At 46.5% G+C, this 22026-nt stretch overlaps 1 protein-coding gene across 1 annotated transcript in view; it reads left to right on the top strand.

Moving 5' to 3' along the window:
• RECK (reversion inducing cysteine rich protein with kazal motifs) overlaps window positions 1-22026 on the top strand; it is a 247826-nt gene that overhangs the window by 117662 nt on the left and 108138 nt on the right. The window contains exons 5-8 of the mRNA XM_066579140.1: window positions 2581-2666; window positions 16865-16912; window positions 19140-19173; window positions 20100-20297. Coding sequence (XP_066435237.1) covers window positions 2581-2666; window positions 16865-16912; window positions 19140-19173; window positions 20100-20297 — 366 coding nt within the window. The remainder of the gene's footprint in view (window positions 1-2580; window positions 2667-16864; window positions 16913-19139; window positions 19174-20099; window positions 20298-22026) is intronic.

The following is a 22026-nucleotide window of genomic DNA, read 5'->3' as shown; positions in this document are numbered from 1 at the left end:
GGTAGTGCCTGTGTCCTCAGAGCGGGGTTGGATCTCAGTGGCAGGTTGGGGCACAGGGGGAGAGGCAGCGGTGCAAACCGGAGGCGGTGAACGGCCTTCGTCCCACCTTGTGGGGTGCTTGGCCATCATATGTCTGCGCATGCTGGTGGTGGTGAGGCTGCTGGTGGTGGCTCCCCGGCTGATCTTGGCGCGACAAAGGTTGCACACCACTGTTCGTCGGTCGTCTGCACTCTCAGTGAAAAACTGCCAGACCTTTGAGCACCTCGGCCTCTGCAGGGTGGCATGGCGCGAGGGGGCGCTTTGGGAAACAGTTGGTGGATTATTCGGTCTGGCCCTGCCTCTACCCCTGGCCACCGCACTGCCTCTTGCAACCTGCCCTGCTGCTGCCCTTGCCTCCCCCTCTGAAGACCTGTCCTCAGTAGGCGTAGCAAACCAGGTGGGGTCAGTCACCTCATCGTCCTGCTGCTCTTCCTCCGAATCCTCTGTGTGCTCCTCCCTCGGACTTAATGCCCTTACTACTACCTCACTGATAGACAACTGTGTCTCATCGTCATCGGCCTCCTCACCAACTGAAAGGTCTTGAGACAGTTGCCGGAAGTCCCCAGCCTCATCCCCCGGACCCCGGGAACTTTGCAATGGTTAGGCATCAGTCACGATAAACTCCTCTGGTGGGAGAGGAACCACTGCTGCCCAATCTGAGCAGGGGCCCGAGAACAGTTCCTGGGAGTCTGCCCGCTCCTCAGAATGTCTAATTTTCATGGAGTGAGGAGGCTGGGAGGAAGGAGGAGCAGCAGCCAGAGGATTCAGAGTTGCAGCAGTGGACGGCGCAGAACTCTGGGTGGACGATAGGTTGCTGGAAGCACTTTCTGCCATCCACGACAGGACCTGCTCACACTGCTCATTTTCTAATAAGGGTCTACCGCGTGGACCCATTAAATGTGCTATGAATGTGGGGACGCCAGAAACGTGCCTCTCTCCTAATCCCGCAGCAGTCGGCTGCGATACACCTGGATCAGGAGCTCGGCCTGTGCCCACACCCGGACTAGGGCCTCCGCGTCCTCGGCCGCGCCCACGTCCTCTAGGCCTACCCCTACCCCACAGCATGCTGTATTACCAGGAATGCAGAAACACAACACTGTAATTTAATGTGCCGCTTATTGGCCTGTGGTTGTAGGCTGAGTTCGCTTACGGAACACCAGGAAATAATTTTGCGCAAGCCTGCTGTAACACTTAGCTGGCTGCGTATTTATTTGGAAAACTACAACCCGCAGCAGACACAGACCCAGAACACTGAGCAGAGTGACAGGCAGGCCAAATATTTGTTTTTCAAAGATTTTTTTCTAAAGGACCACTGCGTATATTCAATCTATAATATATGTCTTCTGGCCCTGCCTACACAATTCTGTCCCTGTAGTATTACTGCAGGGCGCAATGCTCTGCACGGCCGATATAGCAAAAAAAAAAAAATGTGCAACACTGCTAAAAGCAGCCTCCACACTACTGCACACTGTTAGATGTGGCCCTAAGAAGGACCGTTGGGGTTCTTGAAGCCTACACTAACTCCTAACACTCTCCCTGCCTAACCACCACTTCTGTCCCTGTAGTATTACTGCAGGGCGCAATGCTCTGCACGGCCGATATAGCAAAAAAAAAAATTGTATACTCACCTTTCCGCTGCAGCCGGAGTCCAGCCGCGGCCGCTGTCAGTTCTCCTGAACTGCTTCTCGGCACTATTCAGCCGGCGGGGCTTTAAAATCCCCGCCTGCTGAATGATCTGCCTCTGATTGGTCACAGCCCTGACCAATCAGAGGCCGGTTTCACTCACACACCCTGTGTGACTGCTGCCTCTCAGCGCTGAGCCAATCAGGGTCAGGTCTGACTCACATCCATTCATGAATTCATGAATGGGTGTGAGTGAGGCATGCCTCTGATTGGCTCAGCGCTGAGCCAATCAGGGGGCAGGTCTGACTCACACCCCCTTCACACCCACTGCAGGACAGCCGCGCGGAGCTCCGGCTGCCGAAAGAAGGTGAGTATACAATTTTTTTTTATTTTAACACATTTTAGGATGAATTGCAGGGAAGGGCTTATATATTTAAGCCCTTACCGACAATTCATCCCGGGCTCGCCCGCAGCGCATTACTTTAAATGGAGGCGGCTCTATTGCCATCTCCATTGAATGCAATGCACTGGACAGCTCCGGCCCGTTTCTAATGAAACGCGGCTAGGAGCAGATTTTCGGGCGATTTGCGGGCGACTTGCGCGCACCGGTCACGTTATTTGCGGATGCGCATCCGTCATGCGATCCGCAAATCGCGCGAAAAAACGCCCGTCTGACTAAGGCCTTATTGTGTATAAAATTTGGTTATATGAGCTTTCCAAATTATTGCGTTCTTTTTTTTTTTTTACCTTTCATTTACATTTTACAGAGTGTCCCAAATGTTTTGGAATTGCAGTTGTATATAAATTATTTCCATAATTACACTATATAACAATTTTGATATAGCTGAAGAAATATTATAACTTAAATACATTAAATTAGTTGTATGTTTACATTTTTTCCAATATCTCCATTGGAAGGTGCCTCTAAGAAGTCGGATGGTTGGGTTGGACTTGGATGCTGTGAACTGGCGATTGCAGCAGAGTGCCGACGCACCTGCAAACAGGTCAGATAGCTTATCTTTATATCTTTTCTCATTTGTTTCATGATAGAACACAGTGCTTCTTGATCTAGAATGCAACCAAAGTAGAGCCCCATGCACATGTTTCTACGGAACAGCAGTAGGCAACCAAAGAGGGCCCTTTGTACAGTTAACGTATACAATCTGACTGAAAATATCAATGCAATATACTCATACTGTATGTAGAATTGCTTTCAGAATTAGCTGCATATATATTACACCCAACAGAACTCTATGGTGGCACAGAGTCCCTGTAGCTACTGTTTCTAGAAATAAATACACTTGTTGATATAGTCAACATTAAACCATTTGTCCGATGTGACATGCATGTATGACACAGAAGTATGGGAGTGAAGCCCACTGCATACCTGGCAGGTGCCAGCTGTTTGAAACAACTGACAACTGCTATAAATTGCTGTGATCAGAGCCAGATTCAGTCTCAGTCATTTGACAGATTGAATACACGGTCAATGCTAATCACAGCATGTAATCCGCCAGGTGGAGAGGGGTTCCCACTCTGACTCCCTGTTGGTTCCTTTGTGATGCAGTCACAAAATGCCAATGATTGCCATGATAACCCTATGCCTAGTGAAGGCTTTCAGGGCTTCCAAGTCTATAAACCTATTAAGCCCTGCCTGGGGAAATGCTTAATAAGCAAACGTTAAAAGTACGATATACTGCAATATTGAAATGTACTGGAGAATCTGAGCAGATTGATATTTAGTTTTGTATGAAAAGATTTCAGTATTACGTGTATTTTATTTATTTATGTCAGAATCTTTAATTCTGAGCTTAGAGGTCCAGCGAGCGGTCTTATCAGCAATTTCTGTATACACAGGTGGTCACAAAAAAAATCAATGTTCACATTTTTTATGGGGGACCCTCCCAAAAGTTGCCATTTGGTAAGAAAATGAGTTTCTGAAAGTTTCTGGTCCATTGGATAATGTTAACCCGTGCCTCATCGACCTTGAAGTTATGATTATAGAGAGTTTTTGTTACAAAAATCACAGTTCTTTACCCATAAAATGAAAACTTTTTGTCCTAGAAACCTGATCATGGCCTCATTTTGTTGATAATGTTCTTGTCCACAAATATTACCTTAACCTCTTTTTTACGTATGATTCATTTATTAGAAAATATTAGTAAATTTTCAGTGCTGATCGTGTTCTGGATTCGCAAAATCGATATTTCCTGAAAACACTTAAGTTTATGGCTAAATGCCATTATCTCTGATTTTAATGTCAATGAATTTCTTTTATCGTGTTTATAATTGAAAAACCGTTAATGTAAGGTACTGAATGTGTTTTCATAGAAATTTTGACAACCCCAAGATGAAAAAGGGTATTATATGAGAACAAAAATCTGAATAAATTACAAGAAATGTAATTCACACAAAAAAGATGATTTATTACAAGATAGAAGAATATGTATTAAAAAAAAGGTATTAACACGTATCATACCAACTAAAAATCAACTTAAATTTTACATGATTTAAACATCAGGAAGAGGCATAGAGAGGCTGACTTTTGCAGTATCAGGGTAAAGTTTCCTACATTCTGCTACGACTTGTAACAAGAACTGGCGTTGTTCTTCGTTTGTGGTAATACTTGAATTAAAATTTTGGATCAACTTGACCGCCCTCTCTGCTGTGTTATTTACATTCTTTAATTGTTCTACTATCATTTTCCCTTTCAAATAATCAGGGTTTTCAAACCAAATACCCGAATCACTTTCCGAAAAAGGAGTTGCAATTTTGAACAGTTTAAAAAAATCAAATGTTTGAGGAGAAATAAAAAAAATCTATTTCCTTGATCAACAGCAAATGTGCTTCTTCAATTCTGCAATTGTGTTCTTACATTTATGTCATCTAATTCATTTTCAGGATCCTGTTCTTGAAAAGATAATAATTTCAAAATATTTTTTTTCCTAACTTCTTCTTTCAAAGTTTCATAAAAATAACCAAATGCCACTTGTTCTGAATTTAGATACTGCACATGATTTATAAATTTGCCTATTGATTTCTCTGATACCTCTTTATCAATTTTATTTTAGAATTTATAAGCAATTTTAGCAATTACAAATCTTGGTTAGGGGCCATAGCCGCCTTGGGGGCAATAAACCAAGCTTTCACGTAAATATTAATAAACAAATTTGGCCTATTCCATTGTTTTCCACATTATTCAAAGGAAACTGATCCCTAAAAATATACATTTTTAGTGAATACATGGCTTTGGCCATCCACCTAGCATGATGAATGGCACCAGGTACCCTGAAAGAAATTTCTTCTTTAGTAGTACATCTCCAAAAAATCAAACCTAATTCGAAAAATTCTTTTCAGTCATCCCTGGGCTGCTGCTGTTTAGTTATTGTAAAAGAAGGCTAGAAATCTATTCAAGATCATTTATTTTGTTTTTAATATATTTATCCTCAATAAGACTTTTGTATTTTCTTCTGTCTATCTCAGACCACTTAGCTTGAAACGTTTTAAAAATATCTGGTTGAGGGCCAGTGGTAGAGCCAATTTTGCAATTGAACACTGCCTTTAACAAGACTTCTAATGATGTGATTACTACATGCCAGGTATAAAAGATTTTTCCTAAACATTTGTTTTAACAGAACACATGTTCCTCTGAAACGACCTGTGTTTACAGCAGCGGTATCAAAACACATCATCTCGATTTTTCCAATTGCCTCCCCCCCACTGTTCTACTTCAGAGAATACAGCTTTTGCTTGAGTGATCCCTATACTATTTTCAGGTTGAGGTGCTCCTATCAATTGATCTTCTTCCCCACAGCTCATGAGAATAGCTAGCCTCGCTACACTTTCTCTATTTAAAATATCTGGAAGCAATTTTCCATCCCAGTGTAAGACAGCAGCCTCTAAATCAGAATTTTTAAACCTACTTTTAATTAGCTGGGCCCTTTTCTGTCAAAAATGTTGTCTACAAAGTCGCACTGTACTCCTACTTAAGGCTAAAATGTCTACATTTTCACCAAATCCTCCGCAGTAGCGGATATAGTTAGCACTGCGTCTCTGTCCGAAATATTACATCTATCCAACAATGACAACTTTTTGGTAATAATTTCCTTACTTCCTCAAGAGGACTTCATTTTCTTTGCACCTGGTTCCTCCTTCCAAAGTGTTCCTAGGATGTCCTCAAATTCATCTTGTGTCAGCTTCTCGTCTTCTGATGAGTTGCTTAGAAGAAAGTCTAAGTCTACTTCTTTGTCGCCTGAAAAATAAAAACTGCAAAAATATCCTATTATCTCCCCTCTAACAAAAAGGCGTTCAATTAAAAATATCTCAAATACATGTTGGTAAAGTACAGATTAAAAAGGTGGAAAGGAAATATTAGAAAGAGACCAAACACACCTACTTATTGTGATTTTTTTCCCCCCAATCTTGCGATCTGAGCTGATTTCCTTTCTTCTCTCCGTTTTTCTGCTTGCACAAATTTTAAGTCAACTACTCCCATGCAGCCAGGATGTCCCTTTTGTCTCTGGAAAAACTAAAACAGCCTGTCTAGTTCAGTAGTATTGATTCTGCCAGCATTTTTTTGCAGTTTTCTCCACTGTTCATAAAGTTTTTTTTCAAGCTTTGTAACTAGAGATGAGCGAACACCAAAATGTTCGGGTGTTCGTTATTCGGAACGAAGTTCCCGTGATGCTCGAGGGTTCGTTTCGAACAACGAACCCCATTGAAGTCAATGGGCGACCAGAACATTTTTGTATTTCGCCGATGCTCGCTAAGGTTTTCATGTGTGAAAATCTGGGCAATTCAAGAAAGTGATGGGAATGACACAGAAACGGATAGGGCAGGCGAGGGGCTACGTGTTGGGCTGCATCTCAAGTTCACAGGTCCCACTATTAAGCCACAATACCGGCAAGAGTGGGCCCCCCCCCCCCCTCCCAACAACTTTTACTTCTGAAAAGCCCTCATTAGCATGGCATACCTTTGCTAAGCACCACACTACCTCCAACAAAGCACAATCACTGCCTGCATGACACTCCACTGACACTTCTCCTGGGTTACATGCTGCCCAACCGCCCCCCCTCCCCCCCCACAGCGCACACCAAAGTGTCCCTGGGCAGCCTTCAGCTGCCCTCATGCCACACCACGCTCATGTCTATTTAGAATTGCGTCTGCCATGACGAGGGACCGCAGGCACACACTGCAGAGGTTGGCACGGCTAGGCAGCGACCCTCTTTAAAAGTGGCGGAGCGATAGCCCACAATGCTGTACAGAAGCAATGAGAAATAGAATCCTGTGCCACCGCCATCAGGAGCTGCACACGTGGGCATAGCAATGGGGAACCTATGTGCCACACACTATTCATTCTGTCAAGGTGTCTGCATGCCCCAGTCAGACCGGGCTTTTTAATTCATAGACACAGGCAGGTACAACTCCCTATTGTGAAGTCCCTGTCGACCCACAGCATGGGTGGCTCCCTGGAACCCACCGGCGGTACACAGAAATATCCCATTGCATTGCCCAACACAGCTGAGGTAGTAATGTCGTGCTTAATGCAGGTGGGCTTTGGCCCACACTGCATGCCCCAGTCTGACTGGGGTTCTTTATAAGTGTACAGATGTAGTAAAAAGTCCGTGTGCACCTACAGCATGGGTGGGTGCCAGGAAGCCACCGGCGGTACATAGAAATATCCCATTGCATTGCCCAACACAGCTGAGGTAGTAATGTTGTGCTTAACCCTTTCCAATCCAATTTGTATATGGTTTTCCTAGGGGGCTTACTCTTTTTCTGCTGTTATACAACGGCGCTATATGCTGGCTAAAGCCAGTACTGCATGAGCTGACACGTAGGATAGGCTCCGACAGCAGAGAGGCTGGCAATATACAGTAAGAGAACCCCGACGGACGTCTACCAACAACGGAGCTGTACAGCCTTAAACCCTAATGTCTTCACAGGTCACACAGTGGACTGGAAAGGGTTAATGCAGGTGGGTTTCGGCCCACACTGCATGCCCCAGTCAGACTGGGGTTCTTTACAAGTGGACACATGTAGGTTAAACTCCCTGTGGACCCACTGCCTGAGTGGGTGCCAGGAAGCCACCGGCGGTACATAGAAATATCCCATTGCATTGCCCAACACAGCTGAGGTAGTAATGTCATGCGTAATACAGGTGGGCTTCGGCCCACACTGCATGCCCCAGTCAGACGGGTTCTTTAGAGGTGTACAGATGTATTAAAAACTCAGTGTGCACCTACAGCATGGGTGGCTCCCTGGAACCCACCGGCGGTACATAAAAATATCCCATTGCATTGCCCAACACAGCTGAGGTAGTAATGTCGTGCTTAATGCAGGTGGGCTTCGGCCCACACTGCATGCCCCAGTCTGACTGGGGTTCTTTACAAGTGGACACATGTAGGTTAAACTCCCTGTGGACCCACTGCCTGGGTGGCTCCCTGGAACCCACCGGCGGTACACAGAAATATCCCATTGCATTGCCCAACACAGCTGAGGTAGTAATGTCGTGCTTAATGCAGGTGGGCTTCGGCCCACACTGCATGCCCCAGTCTGACTGGGGTTCTTTATAAGTGTACAGATGTAGTAAAAAGTCCGTGTGCACCTACAGCATGGGTGGGTGCCAGGAAGCCACCGGCGGTACATAGAAATATCCCATTGCATTGCCCAACACAGCTGAGGTAGTAATGTTGTGCTTAACCCTTTCCAATCCAATTTGTATATGGTTTTCCTAGGGGGCTTACTCTTTTTCTGCTGTTATACAACGGCGCTATATGCTGGCTAAAGCCAGTACTGCATGAGCTGACACGTAGGATAGGCTCCGACAGCAGAGAGGCTGGCAATATACAGTAAGAGAACCCCGACGGACGTCTACCAACAACGGAGCTGTACAGCCTTAAACCCTAATGTCTTCACAGGTCACACAGTGGACTGGAAAGGGTTAATGCAGGTGGGTTTCGGCCCACACTGCATGCCCCAGTCAGACTGGGGTTCTTTACAAGTGGACACATGTAGGTTAAACTCCCTGTGGACCCACTGCCTGAGTGGGTGCCAGGAAGCCACCGGCGGTACATAGAAATATCCCATTGCATTGCCCAACACAGCTGAGGTAGTAATGTCATGCGTAATACAGGTGGGCTTCGGCCCACACTGCATGCCCCAGTCAGACGGGTTCTTTAGAGGTGTACAGATGTATTAAAAACTCAGTGTGCACCTACAGCATGGGTGGCTCCCTGGAACCCACCGGCGGTACATAAAAATATCCCATTGCATTGCCCAACACAGCTGAGGTAGTAATGTCGTGCTTAATGCAGGTGGGCTTCGGCCCACACTGCATGCCCCAGTCTGACTGGGGTTCTTTACAAGTGGACACATGTAGGTTAAACTCCCTGTGGACCCACTGCCTGGGTGGGTGCCAGGAAGCCACCGGCGGTACATAGAAATATCCCATTGCATTGCCCAACACAGCTGAGGTAGTAATGTCGTGCGTAATACAGGTGGGCTTCGGCCCACACTGCATGGCCCAGTCAGACGGGTTCCTTAGAAGTGTACAGATGTATTAAAAACTCAGTGTGCACCTACAGCATGGGTGGCTCCCTGGAACCCACCGGCGGTACATAAAAATATCCCATTGCATTGCCCAACACAGCTGAGGTAGTAATGTCGTGCTTAATGCAGGTGGGCTTCGGCCCACACTGCATGCCCCAGTCTGACTGGGGTTCTTTACAAGTGGACACATGTAGGTTAAACTCCCTGTGGACCCACTGCCTGGGTGGGTGCCAGGAAGCCACCGGCGGTACATAGAAATATCCCATTGCATTGCCCAACACAGCTGAGGTAGTAATGTCGTGCGTAATACAGGTGGGCTTCGGCCCACACTGCATGGCCCAGTCAGACGGGTTCTTTAGAAGTGTACAGATGTATTAAAAACTCAGTGTGCACCTACAGCATGGGTGGCTCCCTGGAACCCACCGGCGGTACATAAAAATATCCCATTGCATTGCCCAACACAGCTGAGGTAACGTCAGCTGTAATGCAGGTGGGCTAAAAATTAATTTGATTACACTGTAGGCGAGGGCCCACAAAAATTGCTGTATCAACAGTACTAATGTACATCCCAAAAATTGGCCATGGCCAGCCAAGAGGGCAGGTGAAACCCATTAATCGCTTTGGTTAATGTGGCTTAAGTGGTAACTAGGCCTGGAGGCAGCCCAGTGTAACGAAAAATTGGTTCAAGTTAAAGTTCCAATGCTTTTAAGCGCATTGAAACTTATAAAAATTGTTCTGAAAAATTATTTGAGTGAGCCTTGGTGGCCCTAAGAAAAATTGCCCGTTCAGCGTGATTACGTGAGGTTTCAGGAGGAGGAGCAGGAGGAGGAGGAGGAGGAATATTAGACACAGATTGATGAAGCAGAAATGTCCCCGTTTTGGATGGTGAGAGAGAACGTAGCTTCCATCCGCGGGTGCAGCCTACGTATTGCTTACGTATCGCTGCTGTCCGCTGGTGGAGAACAGAAGTCTGGGGAAATCCAGCCTTTGTTCATCTTGATGAGTGTTAGCCTGTCGGCACTGTCGGTTGACAAGCGGCTACGCTTATCTGTGATGATTCCCCCAGCCGCACTAAACACCCTCTCCGACAAGACGCTAGCCGCAGGACAAGCAAGCACCTCCAGGGCATACAGCGCTAGTTCAGGCCACATGTCCAGCTTCGACACCCAGTAGTTGTAGGGGGCAGAGGCGTCACCAAGGATGGTCGTGCGATCCGCTACGTACTCCCTCACCATCCTTTTACAGTGCTCCCGCCGACTCAGCCGTGACTGGGGAGCGGTGACACAGTCTTGGTGGGGAGACATAAAGCTGGCCAGGCCCTTAAAGACTGTTGCACTACCTGGGATGTACATGCTGCTCGATCTACGCACATCCCCTGCTACCTTGCCCTCGGTACTGCGCCTTCTGCCACTAGCGCTGTCGGCTGGGAATTTTACCATCAGCTTGTCCGCAAGGGTCCTGTGGTATAGCAACACTCTCGAACCCCTTTCCTCTTCGGGAATCAGAGTGGGCAGGTTCTCCTTATACCGTGGATCGAGCAGTGTGTACACCCAGTAATCCGTCGTGGCCAGAATGCGTGCAACGCGAGGGTCACGAGAAAGGCATCCTAACATGAAGTCAGCCATGTGTGCCAGGGTACCTGTACGCAACACATGGCTGTCTTCACTAGGAAGATCACTATCAGGATCCTCCTCCTCCTCCTCCTCAGGCCATACACGCTGAAAGGATGACAGGCAATCAGCCGGTGTACTGTCAGCAGCGGCCCAAGCTGTCTCTTCCCCCTCCTCCTCATCCTCCTCATGCTCCTCCTCCTGTATGCGCTGAGAAATAGACAGGAGGGTGCCCTGACTATCCAGCGGCATACTGTCTTCCCCCGCCCCCGTTTCCGAGCGCAAAGCAGCTGCCTTTATGGTTTGCAGGGAATTTCTCAAGATGCATAGCAGAGGAATGGTGACGCTAATGATTGTAGCATCGCCGCTCACCACCTGGGTAGACTCCTCAAAATTACCAAGGACATGGCAGATGTCTGCCAACCAGGCCCACTCTTCTGAAAGGAATTGAGGAGGCTGACTCCCACTGCGCCGCCCATGTTGGAGTTGGTATTCGACTATAGCTCTACGTTGTTCATAGAGCCTGGCCAACATGTGGAGCGTAGAGTTCCACCGTGTGGGCACGTCGCACAGCAGTCGGTGCACTGGCAGCTTAAAGTGATGTTGCAGGGTGCGCAGGGTGGCAGCGTCCGTGTGGGACTTGCGGAAATGTGCGCAGAGCCGGCGCGCCTTTACGAGCAGGTCTGACAAGCGTGGGTAGCTTTTCAGAAAGCGCTGAACCACCAAATTAAAGACATGGGCCAGGCATGGCACGTGCGTGAGGCTGCCGAGCTGCAGAGCCGCCACCAGGTTACGGCCGTTGTCACACACGACCATGCCCGGTTGGAGGCTGAGCGGCGCAAGCCAGCGGTCGGTCTGCTGTGTCAGACCCTGCAGCAGTTCGTGGGCCGTGTGCCTCTTATCTCCTAAGCTGAGTAGTTTCAGCACGGCCTGCTGACGCTTGCCCACCGCTGTGCTGCCACACCGCGCGACACCGACTGCTGGCGACATGCTGCTGCTAACACATCTTGATTGCGAGACAGAGGAGGAGGAGGAGGAGGAGGGTGCTTTAGTGGAGGAAGCATACACCTCCGCAGATACCAGCACCGAGCTGGGGCCCGCAATTCTGGGGGTGGGTAGGACGTGAGCGGTCCCAGGCTCTGACTCTGTCCCAGCCTCCACTAAATTCACCCAATGTGCCGTCAGGGAGATGTAGTGGCCCTGCCCGCCTGTGCTTGTCCACGTGTCCGTAGTTAAGTGGACCGTGGCAGTAACCGCGTTGGTGAGGGCGCGCACAATGTTGCGGGAGACGTGGTCGTGCAGGGCTGGGACGGCACATCGGGAAAAGTAGTGGCGACTGGGAACTGAGTAGCGCGGGGCCGCCGCCTCCATGATACTTTTGAAGGACTCAGTTTCCACAACCCTATACGGCAGCATCTCAAGGCTGATGAATTTTGCTATGCGGACGGTAAACGTTTGAGCGTGCGGGTGCGTGGCGGCGTACTTGCGCTTGCGCTCGAACACTTGCGCAAGCGACGGCTGAACGGTGCGCTGAACTACACTGCTGGATGGGGCCGAGGACAGCGGAGATGAGGGTGTGGGTGCAGGCCATGAGGCGGTAGTGCCTGTGTCCTGAGAGGGGGGTTGCATCTCAGTGGCAGGTTGGGGCACAGGGGGAGAGGCAGGGGTGCAAACCGGAGGCGGTGAACGGCCTTCGTCCCACCTTGCGGGGTGCTTGGCCATCATATGTCTGCGCATGGTGGTGGTGGTGAGGCTGTTGGTGTTGGCTCCCCGGCTGAGCTTTGCGCGACAAAGGTTGCACACCACTGTTCGTCGGTCGTCAGGCGTCTCTGTGAAAAACTGCCAGACCTTAGAGCACCTCGGCCTCCGCAGGGTGGCATGGCGCGAGGGGGCGCTTTGGGAAACACTTGGTGGATTATTCGGTCTGGCCCTGCCTCTACCCCTGGCCACTGCACTGCCTCTTGCAACCTGCCCTGCTGATGCCCTTGACTCCCCCTCTGAAGACCTGTCCTCCTGAGTAAGCGTTGCACACCAGGTGGGGTCAGTCACCCCATCGTCCTGCTGCTCTTCCTCCGAATCCTCTGTGCGCTGCTCCCTGGGACTTACTGCCCTTACTACTACCTCACTGCAAGACAACTGTGTCTGATCGTCATCGTCCTCCTCACCCACAGAAAGTTGTTGAGACAGTTGGCGGAAGTCCCCAGCCTCTTCCCCCGGACCCCGGGAACTTTCGAATGGTTGGGCATCAGTGACGATAAACTCCTCTGGTGGGAGAGGAACCGCTGCTGCCCAATCTAAGCAGGGGCCCGAGAACAGTTCCTGGGAGTGTTCCCGCTCCTGAGCAGGTGTTATTGTAGTGGAGTGAGGAGGCTGGGAGGAAGGAGGAGCAGCAGACAGAGGATTCGGATTGGCAGCAGTGGACGGCGCAGAACTGCGGGTAGACGATAGGTTGCTCGAAGCACTTTCTGCCATCCAGGACAGGACCTGCTCACACTGCTCATTTTCTAATAACCGTCTCCCGTGTGGACCCATTAATTGGGCGATGAATGTGGGGACGCCAGAAACGTGCCTCTCTCCTAATCGCGCAGCAGTCGGCTGCGACACACCGGGATCAGGAGCTCGGGCTGTGCCCACACCCTGACTTGGCCCTCCGCGTCCTCGGCCGCGTCCACGTCCTCTGAGCCTACCCCTACCCCTCAGCATGCTGTATTACCAGTGATTTGATTTCACAGGCAGGAAATAAATTGGCGCAAGACTGCAGGCCAAATATAATTTTTGCCCTTTTTGGAAAACGAAAGGCCCCACTGCCTCTAGTGAATGAATTATCTAAGTTTAATAACTGTGCTGTGTCCCTGCTTATGTGTCACAGAACGTGAGGGTAGCAGAGTTATTATAACTCTTGGAGAGCAGGTATTTTTTTCCCAATTAAGGAAAGCAAATGGCGAAGCCAGCAGTAAAGCGTAGCTGGGTGCGTCTGATTTAGCAATGTTGTTCAAGCAGCTCACACGTGTCCACCGCCCTTAGGACGGACAGAGGCTGGACAAATAGATTTGTTTTCAGTTTTTTTTCCACCAAAAGGCAGCACTGCGTATATTCAATGAACATGAGAAGTTTAATAACTGTGCTGTGTCCCTGCTTATGTGTCACAGAACGTGAGGGTAGCAGAGTTATTATAACTCTTGGAGAGCAGGTATTTTTTTCCCAATTAAGGAAAGCAAATGGCGAAGCCAGCAGTAAAGCGTAGCTGGGTGCGTCTGATTTAGCAATGTTGTTCAAGCAGCTCACACGTGTCCACCGCCCTTAGGACGGACAGAGGCTGGACAAATAGATTTGTTTTCAGTTTTTTTCCACCAAAAGGCAGCACTGCGTATATTCAATGAACATGAGAAGTTTAATAACTGTGCTGTGTCCCTGCTTATGTGTCACAGAACGTGAGGGTAGCAGAGTTATTATAACTCTTGGAGAGCAGGTATTTTTTTCCCAATTAAGGAAAGCAAATGGCGAAGCCAGCAGTAAAGCGTAGCTGGGTGCGTCTGATTTAGCAATGTTGTTCAAGCAGCTCACACGTGTCCACCGCCCTTAGGACGGACAGAGGCTGGACAAATAGATTTGTTTTCAGTTTTTTTCCACCAAAAGGCAGCACTGCGTATTTTCTATGAATAATAACTGTGTTGTGGCCCTGCCTATACAATTCTTTCCCTGCAGTATCAATGGAGGGTGCAATGGTCTGCAGAGGCGATTTTGAGAAGCAAAAAAAAATGCAGCACAGCTAACAGCAGCCTGGACAGTACTGCACACGGATAAATATGGCCCTAGAAAGGACCGTTGAAGTTCTTGAAGGCTACACTCACTCCTAACACTCTCCCTGCCTATGCAGCACTTCTGTCCCTAATGCCAGGTGCAACGGTCTGCAGAGGCGATTTTGAGAAAAAAAAATTTGCCACTGCTAACAGCAGCCAACACACAGCTATCAGTGGCCCTAATAAGGACCTTTGGGGGGTCTTGAAGCCTACACTAACTACCAATTCTTTCCCTACAGCAGCTCCGGTACAAACAGCACTGTCCCTCATCTAACTCACACCGCATCTGAGGCGAACCGCGGGAGGGGCCGACTTTTATGTTCGGGTGACACCTGATCTCCCCAGCCACTCACAGCAGGGGGGTGGTATAGGGCTTGAACGTCACAGGGGGAAGTTGTAATGCCTTCCCTGTCTTTCAATTGGCCAGAAAAGCGCGCTAACGTCTCAGGGAAGGAAGTGAAAGTAACCAGAACACCGCATGGTGTTCGTTACGAATAACGAACATCCCGAACACCCTAATATTCGCACGAATATCAAGCTCGGACGAACGCGTTCGCTCATCTCTATTTGTAACACAATCTTTTAAGTGTCTTGTTGGAATCTAGCTTTCTTTCTGAAAATTAATACTTCTTGGATAGTAAGTCTTGAAGCTTCTTTGATGCTCAGTTTGACTTGGCGCATATTATAAAACAAACTTTGCAACACTTGAAAATTTGATGGTAACTTGCTACCAGTAATTTGATGAGATGCATACCCAATCAAAAGTCTTTATGCCTTAAACTCCTGCTAGCTGCTGCTTTGGGAGATGAAGGTTCTGAATCCATTTTCACTCAAAGTCAAAACAGGAAAAAAAAACAATACAAAGTTTACCACTTGAAATTCAAATATTGACTGCGCTTCCTGCCGTTCACCACACAAGTCCCCACCCCACGAGCAGAAGGGAAGATATCTGGAAGGGTTGTTCCTTTTGGAAAAGGTCCCTTCCCTAAGAAGTAGTCTGTGACAAGGAAAGTATGGCCTCAACTCACATTCAACATGCCATTCATTTGGAGACCTGGTACACGTGAGGCCCTGAAAATTGCTTAATATCTTCAAATCTGTGAGTCACACCCAAAAAGTAGTTGAAGTAATGTTTGTAAGCAAGAACATTATCAATAAACTGAGACCATGATTTGGTTTCTAGGACAAATAATTTTTATTTTATAGAAGAATTGATTTTTAACAAAAATTCCCTAAAATCCTAACTTCAAGGTTGATGAGGCATGGGTTAATGATATCCAACTTTTCTGATACTTTGGGAACCTCATTTTCTTACCAATTGGCGACTTTTAGGAGGGTCCCCCCCAAAAGACATTGCAAGAAAAATGTTTCCCCATATACCCTGCCACCACCCTTGTCAATTACTTATTAGGGCTGCCCACTGAACCTCTAAGATGAGAATGAGCAGAAATCTAAAATACTTAATCTTTTCCCCAAAAACTGTATATCAGTCTGCTCAGCTTTTCTTCCTTTATTACACAATACCTAATATTTGGACAGCATGTTCAAACTTCAGAGGTTTCCTTTAAAGGGCTAATTATAATTACACAAGACCCCTTTCCATTAGTATGCAATAACACTTATCTAGTGCTTTTTCTAAATCACATGCTGTGGTTATTGTACTTGCTGTCAATCCTAAAGTTCAGTGTCCCCTTTGCCCAAGGATGACAATGTTTTGAAACATGAAAAGAAGCATAATCTTTTAATTAGCCATTTGCATCAGTATGACGAGGTATTAAATTAGAAGTACTATCTGGAATATATTTTTCACTCGTGCCGACCCTGCATCCAAAAACCACATTCAAAAACCTAGTAATCAGTGGTACAAGCATGCTGCACTCTAGCTGTGCCATTCAGCACATCAAAATACACCCAAATAAAATAGTGAACACGTAAATTATTGGATTATGTTAATTTGAGTTATAATTTACACATTTTAGCCCACATTTACTAAAACTGGCATTTACTCGTAGATTATTAAACACTGAAGACTCGATCTTTTAAGATTGATGAAGCACATTTCTACTGCCCTGAACCAATTATGTTACTAATATGTACATACACTGTAATTAACATATAGAAATGCTGATTGTTATACAATAGCTGCTACTGTGTGTGGTCTGAATAACCTTCTCAATATTTTTTGTGTTTGTACATTTTAATATACTGATCAGTCCTTATTCATTTTGTTATTTTATGTAGGCATCTTCCACAAATGATATTTTAAGACATTGCAGGAAAGAATATGAGGTAAGACCTTAATATCTTAAGTCAGAAGTTACAGCCAGTGCCATCTTAATGCATGGGCCTGATGGGCTCTTGCCTGGGGGCCCCACAAGCATAGGGGCCCCAAAGTAATTTATGCACCCTGTATCCTATATGACAATGTTGTGTGGCAGGATATGAACTTGGCTCCAATCTGTCTATGCTGGGTGAGAAGACTTTAATTTTGTCACATTCTGTTTCACTTTCAAATTACCTATAATTCCTATTGTAAATTATCCATCATTTCTATAATAAAAAGAGAGATTTCCCACCAAATGGATGTGTGGATCATCTTGTAAAGCGTAGTACATCGTCTGGTTACTTTCTAAAGTAAAGTAGCCTGGCACTATGAACAAAGAGGCATCTACTGTGCAAGAGGATGTGTAGTGGCCCAGTACACCTATTCCTAGCCCCCTCCATAATGTCATACATGTCATGTCGTTTGTAGGTGCGCTGTGCAAAAGTATCTAGTCATTCTGTTATGTGTTTTGCACAGCTGCATCAAATAAAGAGTTATTTGCATGAGCCTGGGAGATGCTTGCAGTGTATCAATTTGTCTTGTCATGTGGTATGAGTGAGAATATAAATAGGAGTGTGTGAGAGTGGGAAAGGAGTTCAGACTCCATTTCTTCTGGGTTCCTGAGAGAGAGTGCCAGCCACATGGGGGTACCTTCAACTTCCATGTGGTGAAGAATGGAGGAGGAAGAGCTGTTCCCGTTTACCTGTGTGACAGCAACCGTGGCAGAGTGAGTCCCTTGAGAGAGAGAGAGAGAGAGAGAGCGTGAGCAAGAGAATCATAGAATGGTAGAGTTGGAATGGACCTCCCGGGTCATCGGGTCCAACCCCCTGCTCAGTGCAGGATTCACTAAATCATCCCAGACAGATATTTGTCCAGCCTTTGTTTGAACACTTTCTTTGAAGGGGAACTCACAATCCTCACATGGTAACCTGTTCCACTCATTGATCACTCTCAATGTCAGAAAGTTTTTTTGTAATATCTAATTTGTGTCTCCTCCCTTTTAGTTTCATCCCATTGCCTTTAGTTTTTCCTTGTGCCAATGAGAATAGAGCTGATCCCTCTGCACTGTGACAGCCCTTCACAGACGAGAGCTGCCTGTGATTGGCTGAGCGCCTCAGCCAATCACAATCAGCTCTTTTAGCAGGCAGGGATTATAAATCCCTGCCTGCTAATAGATCAGCACTACAGAGCTGGGGACAGCGTGGATTAGACGCGGCTGAGCCCCGGCAGCTGAAGGGAGGTGAGTATCTATTTTTTTTTACACTATTTTTCCTGGTTTTTCAGGGAAGAGCTTATATTCAAAGCCTTTCCCTGAAATCACAGATGTGGCAGATGTAGCAGCAGGGAATTATTTTTACTAGCAGGGATGAAGGAAACATCTGCCGCATGCAGATGTGTTCTTCATCCCCGCGGGGGACACGGCAGCAGTGGAGGGTAAGATTTTTTTACACTAAAATTATTGTTTTTCAGGGAAGGGCTTATATGTAAAGCATAGGGCACCTTGAAAAATGCTCGAGTCTCCCATTGACTTCAATGGGGTTTGTTACTCGAGCCGAACTCTCTAGCATTACAAAAAGCTCGGCTCGAGTAACGAGCACCCAAACATTTTGGTACTCGCTCATCTCTAGTCTCTACATGTATTAGTAGGAATGGGTGGTGTTCTGTAGGACTGAAGAGTCTTGACAGCTTATTAGACACATCTTTGATTTGTGCATCTGGAAGACAGCACACCTCTCGTGAGGTGTCAGGTCTGCAGACAGCGGCCTCTGTTCCTCTCAATAGGGAATCCCCCACAACCACCACTCTCCTTTTCTTCTTCACAACAACACTTCTTTTTCTCCATTCAAGAGGGCACTGTGCGCTTACTACACAGTTCTTTGTAGGTAGAGTCATTTCTTGCTGTACGTCTTTCTCCTCTGCTCTATTCTTTGTGGAAAGAGTCATTTCTTGCTGTACCTCTTACTGTTTCTGCTCAGGAACCATTACCAAACCCCTTGCGTGAGAACCTGGTACTGGTTCCGGAGCAGTATAGGTGCTGGCTGACTTCTGATCCTTTAGTGTATAACGATAAGAATGTGTGGCAAACTATGTTAATTTTTTTGTCAAAAGCTCTGGGTAGAAAGGACATCCACAGCAGTGTTACAAGTCCGGAAGATGGAATCTGAAAGCACTAATGTTTCTCTTTTCTTCTAGAATGCACTGATCAGCTGTGTTAATAGGAATGAAAGTAAGTACTACAGCTTTTCCCTTACAGCCCGGCTATATAGTTGTAGCCGACTACTAACCATAATGATCCTCGCTGAACCACATATTTGTAGTGGTAAACCCAGCTTTTTGATCAGAAGCAGCAGCAATGGTTAGTGAACTTTGGAATCTAGAGCACCTTATATGTAACTTCATATTAAAGAGGTTTTATCATTATAAAACAAAAATTGTATACTTACCTATTCCTCGTCCATCCATCTTCTTACCGCATCTTCTCTCCACCGATCTTCTGTGTCCTGCAGTCTCCGCGTGTCACCTGACCTCCAGCCGGCCGATCCTTCTTCTACCGGCGACGAAGCGTCCATTCTCTACAGTCTTCTTCCTGCCGGCCAATGTACACTATGTTACTAGTGAGGTAACATTTACAGCCTAGCAGAGAGTGCCGATCTCTTGCCAAGACTGCGCATCCGCGCTGTCTCACAATAAAAGTATATGAACTCTCCCGGCGAGACTGCGCGAATGCACAGTCTTGACAATAGATCAGCGTTCCTTCCTAGGAAGTGAACACTACGTCACAGTAACGTAACCTACACTGACCTGCAGGAAGAATACTGCAGAGAATGTACGCATCATAACAAGAGGAGGATGATCCGTCCGGCTTCCAGGAAAGTGACCCGGGGGACTGGAGAAGCTTAAAAGCGGTAAGAAGTTTAACCTGGGGAGGAATAAGTAAGTATTGGTTTTTTTTTATTTATATATTTTCTTTAACTGACAAAACCACTTTAAACCCTGATCCCACTGTATTCACACATTCAACAACTATTATTTACTTTTTGGATAGCCAATAACATAGTATAGTATTAGAGTATTTTCCCACCATATTTTACAAATCTAGTCTTTTAGTATAAAAGCGCTGGATTAAAACTTTGTTTAATTTAAACATTCCAGTGGGCTCTGTTTGCTGCAGTTATGCTGGTCGACACACCAACTGCCGAGAATACTGCCAAGCTATATTTCGAACTGATTCATCTCCTGGTCCATCACAGATAAAAACAATGGAAAATTACTGTGCATCCACTAGTCCTCAGCTACTGGAGTGTGTAAATAACTATACACAGTCATACCCTGTGAGAAATGCAAGTGACAGTAAGTTGACTTTTTGTATACTCTTGCTTTTTACCAGTTAAGCATTGTTAATGGGCAGTTGTTAGATCCAGTTTGAATGCCACATAAAAATAATTCAGCCATTTATGCATGTAGAAGGGTATATTCAAACTATTGTGCTTGTGCACAGCTTTGGTTTAAACCATCTAATCCCTTGCAGGCACTGCCATTATTTGGGGTTTTTTTTGTTTTTTTTATATCTTCCCCACTTCAAAAAAAAAATGCAACTTTTTTTTCCCATCAATATAGCTATCTGAGAGCTTGTGTTTTTTAGAATACCATATATACTCGAGTATAAGCCTAGTTTTTTAGCACATTTTTTTATGCTGAAAAAGCTCCCCTCGGCTTATACTCGAATGAGGTTAAAAAAACAACAACAAAAAAACCCGCAATACTTACTTCCCAGCCTGCGTCTGTGTCCCCGGCGTGATGGTCTCCCCGGCGGTGCGGCAAGCTGCTTGAGAATTCTCCCCGCTGTCATCTTCCTGCTCAGCTTTAAATTCCCCTGCCAACAGCGCTGTGTAGGTAAGCGCTGTGATTGGATCGAGCGTCAGCCAATCCCAGACGGCGCTCGATCATTAACAGTCGTTCAGTGGATGACATCACTAAATGACTGTGATTGGTTTACAGAATGCCAGCTGTGATTGGCTGGCGCTCTATCCAATCACAGCGCTTACTTATACAGCGCTGACGGCGGGAGAATTCAAAGCCGAGCAGGGAGATAACAGTGGGGAGAATTCTCAAGCAGCTTGCCGCACCGCTGGGAAGATCATCGTGCCGGGGACACAGATGCTGTCTGGGAGGTAAGTATTGCATTTTTTCTTTACCCAGTATATACTCGAGTATAGCTAGACTTATACCCGAGTCAATAAGTTTTACCAGTTTTTTATTGACTCGGCTAATACTTGAGTAAATACGGTAGTTGTTTTTGTTTTTTTTTTCTTTTTTTTTTTTTTTTTATTTTTTTATTAATTCACTTTTTATTGAAAGAGTTTATCATACATGGTATTCAACTTTACAAAAGTACCAGCTGTTTGTCTAAACTTCAGTAACATAGAGTTTCTTACAGAATTATATGCGTATGTTGCCATCATAACATTATGTTCTTATCAAACTGACTTGTATCTGAACTGCCCATCCCGGTCAGACACTGGCACATAGGCTTTATTTATCCGGCTAGAGTGGGCATAAATCATCACATCCAAGTACCTAAACTAGTCAAATCTCTACAACTTATCAGAAGAGTAAGGCTTAAAGGCAAGGGTGGGGGGGGGGACGGGGAGGGGGTGGGGGGGTGGTCACAAGTCTCTGTATTCAGACTACAAACTTTAGTTCTGCGGTTAACGCCACTTGGGTGGGCGTGGTGCGTAAACTGTTGTCTTCCACGCGACCCCTACTTTAATCCAAATGCGGATAATGAAGTTATTTCCCCATATCTCTAAGTCCCTGAGGCAAATCTCAGGATTAGTCGCATGTGTGCGGGCGGTCACGTCCCCACCGGGGGGGTGCAGGGACGCGAGCGCCCCAGCGACGTCCTCCCGACATCTCCCAATTGGCAGCTCTCTAGGCACCCTGAAACTCTGTGGTCTTACAAGCGGAAGGGGGTAGGTCCGTCATGTCTCAAGTCTTGTGAGGTGCTATAGCTCAGAGTTGGTGTGAGAAGATTGTTCTAGTGTATGGCTTTGGAGGATTGAGTTGGTTGTGTGAGGTG

This window comes from Eleutherodactylus coqui, chromosome 9 (assembly GCF_035609145.1).
Source record: "Eleutherodactylus coqui strain aEleCoq1 chromosome 9, aEleCoq1.hap1, whole genome shotgun sequence".
Taxonomy (NCBI): Eukaryota; Metazoa; Chordata; class Amphibia; order Anura; family Eleutherodactylidae; genus Eleutherodactylus; species Eleutherodactylus coqui.
This window is presented reverse-complemented; position numbering and strand designations above follow the sequence as displayed.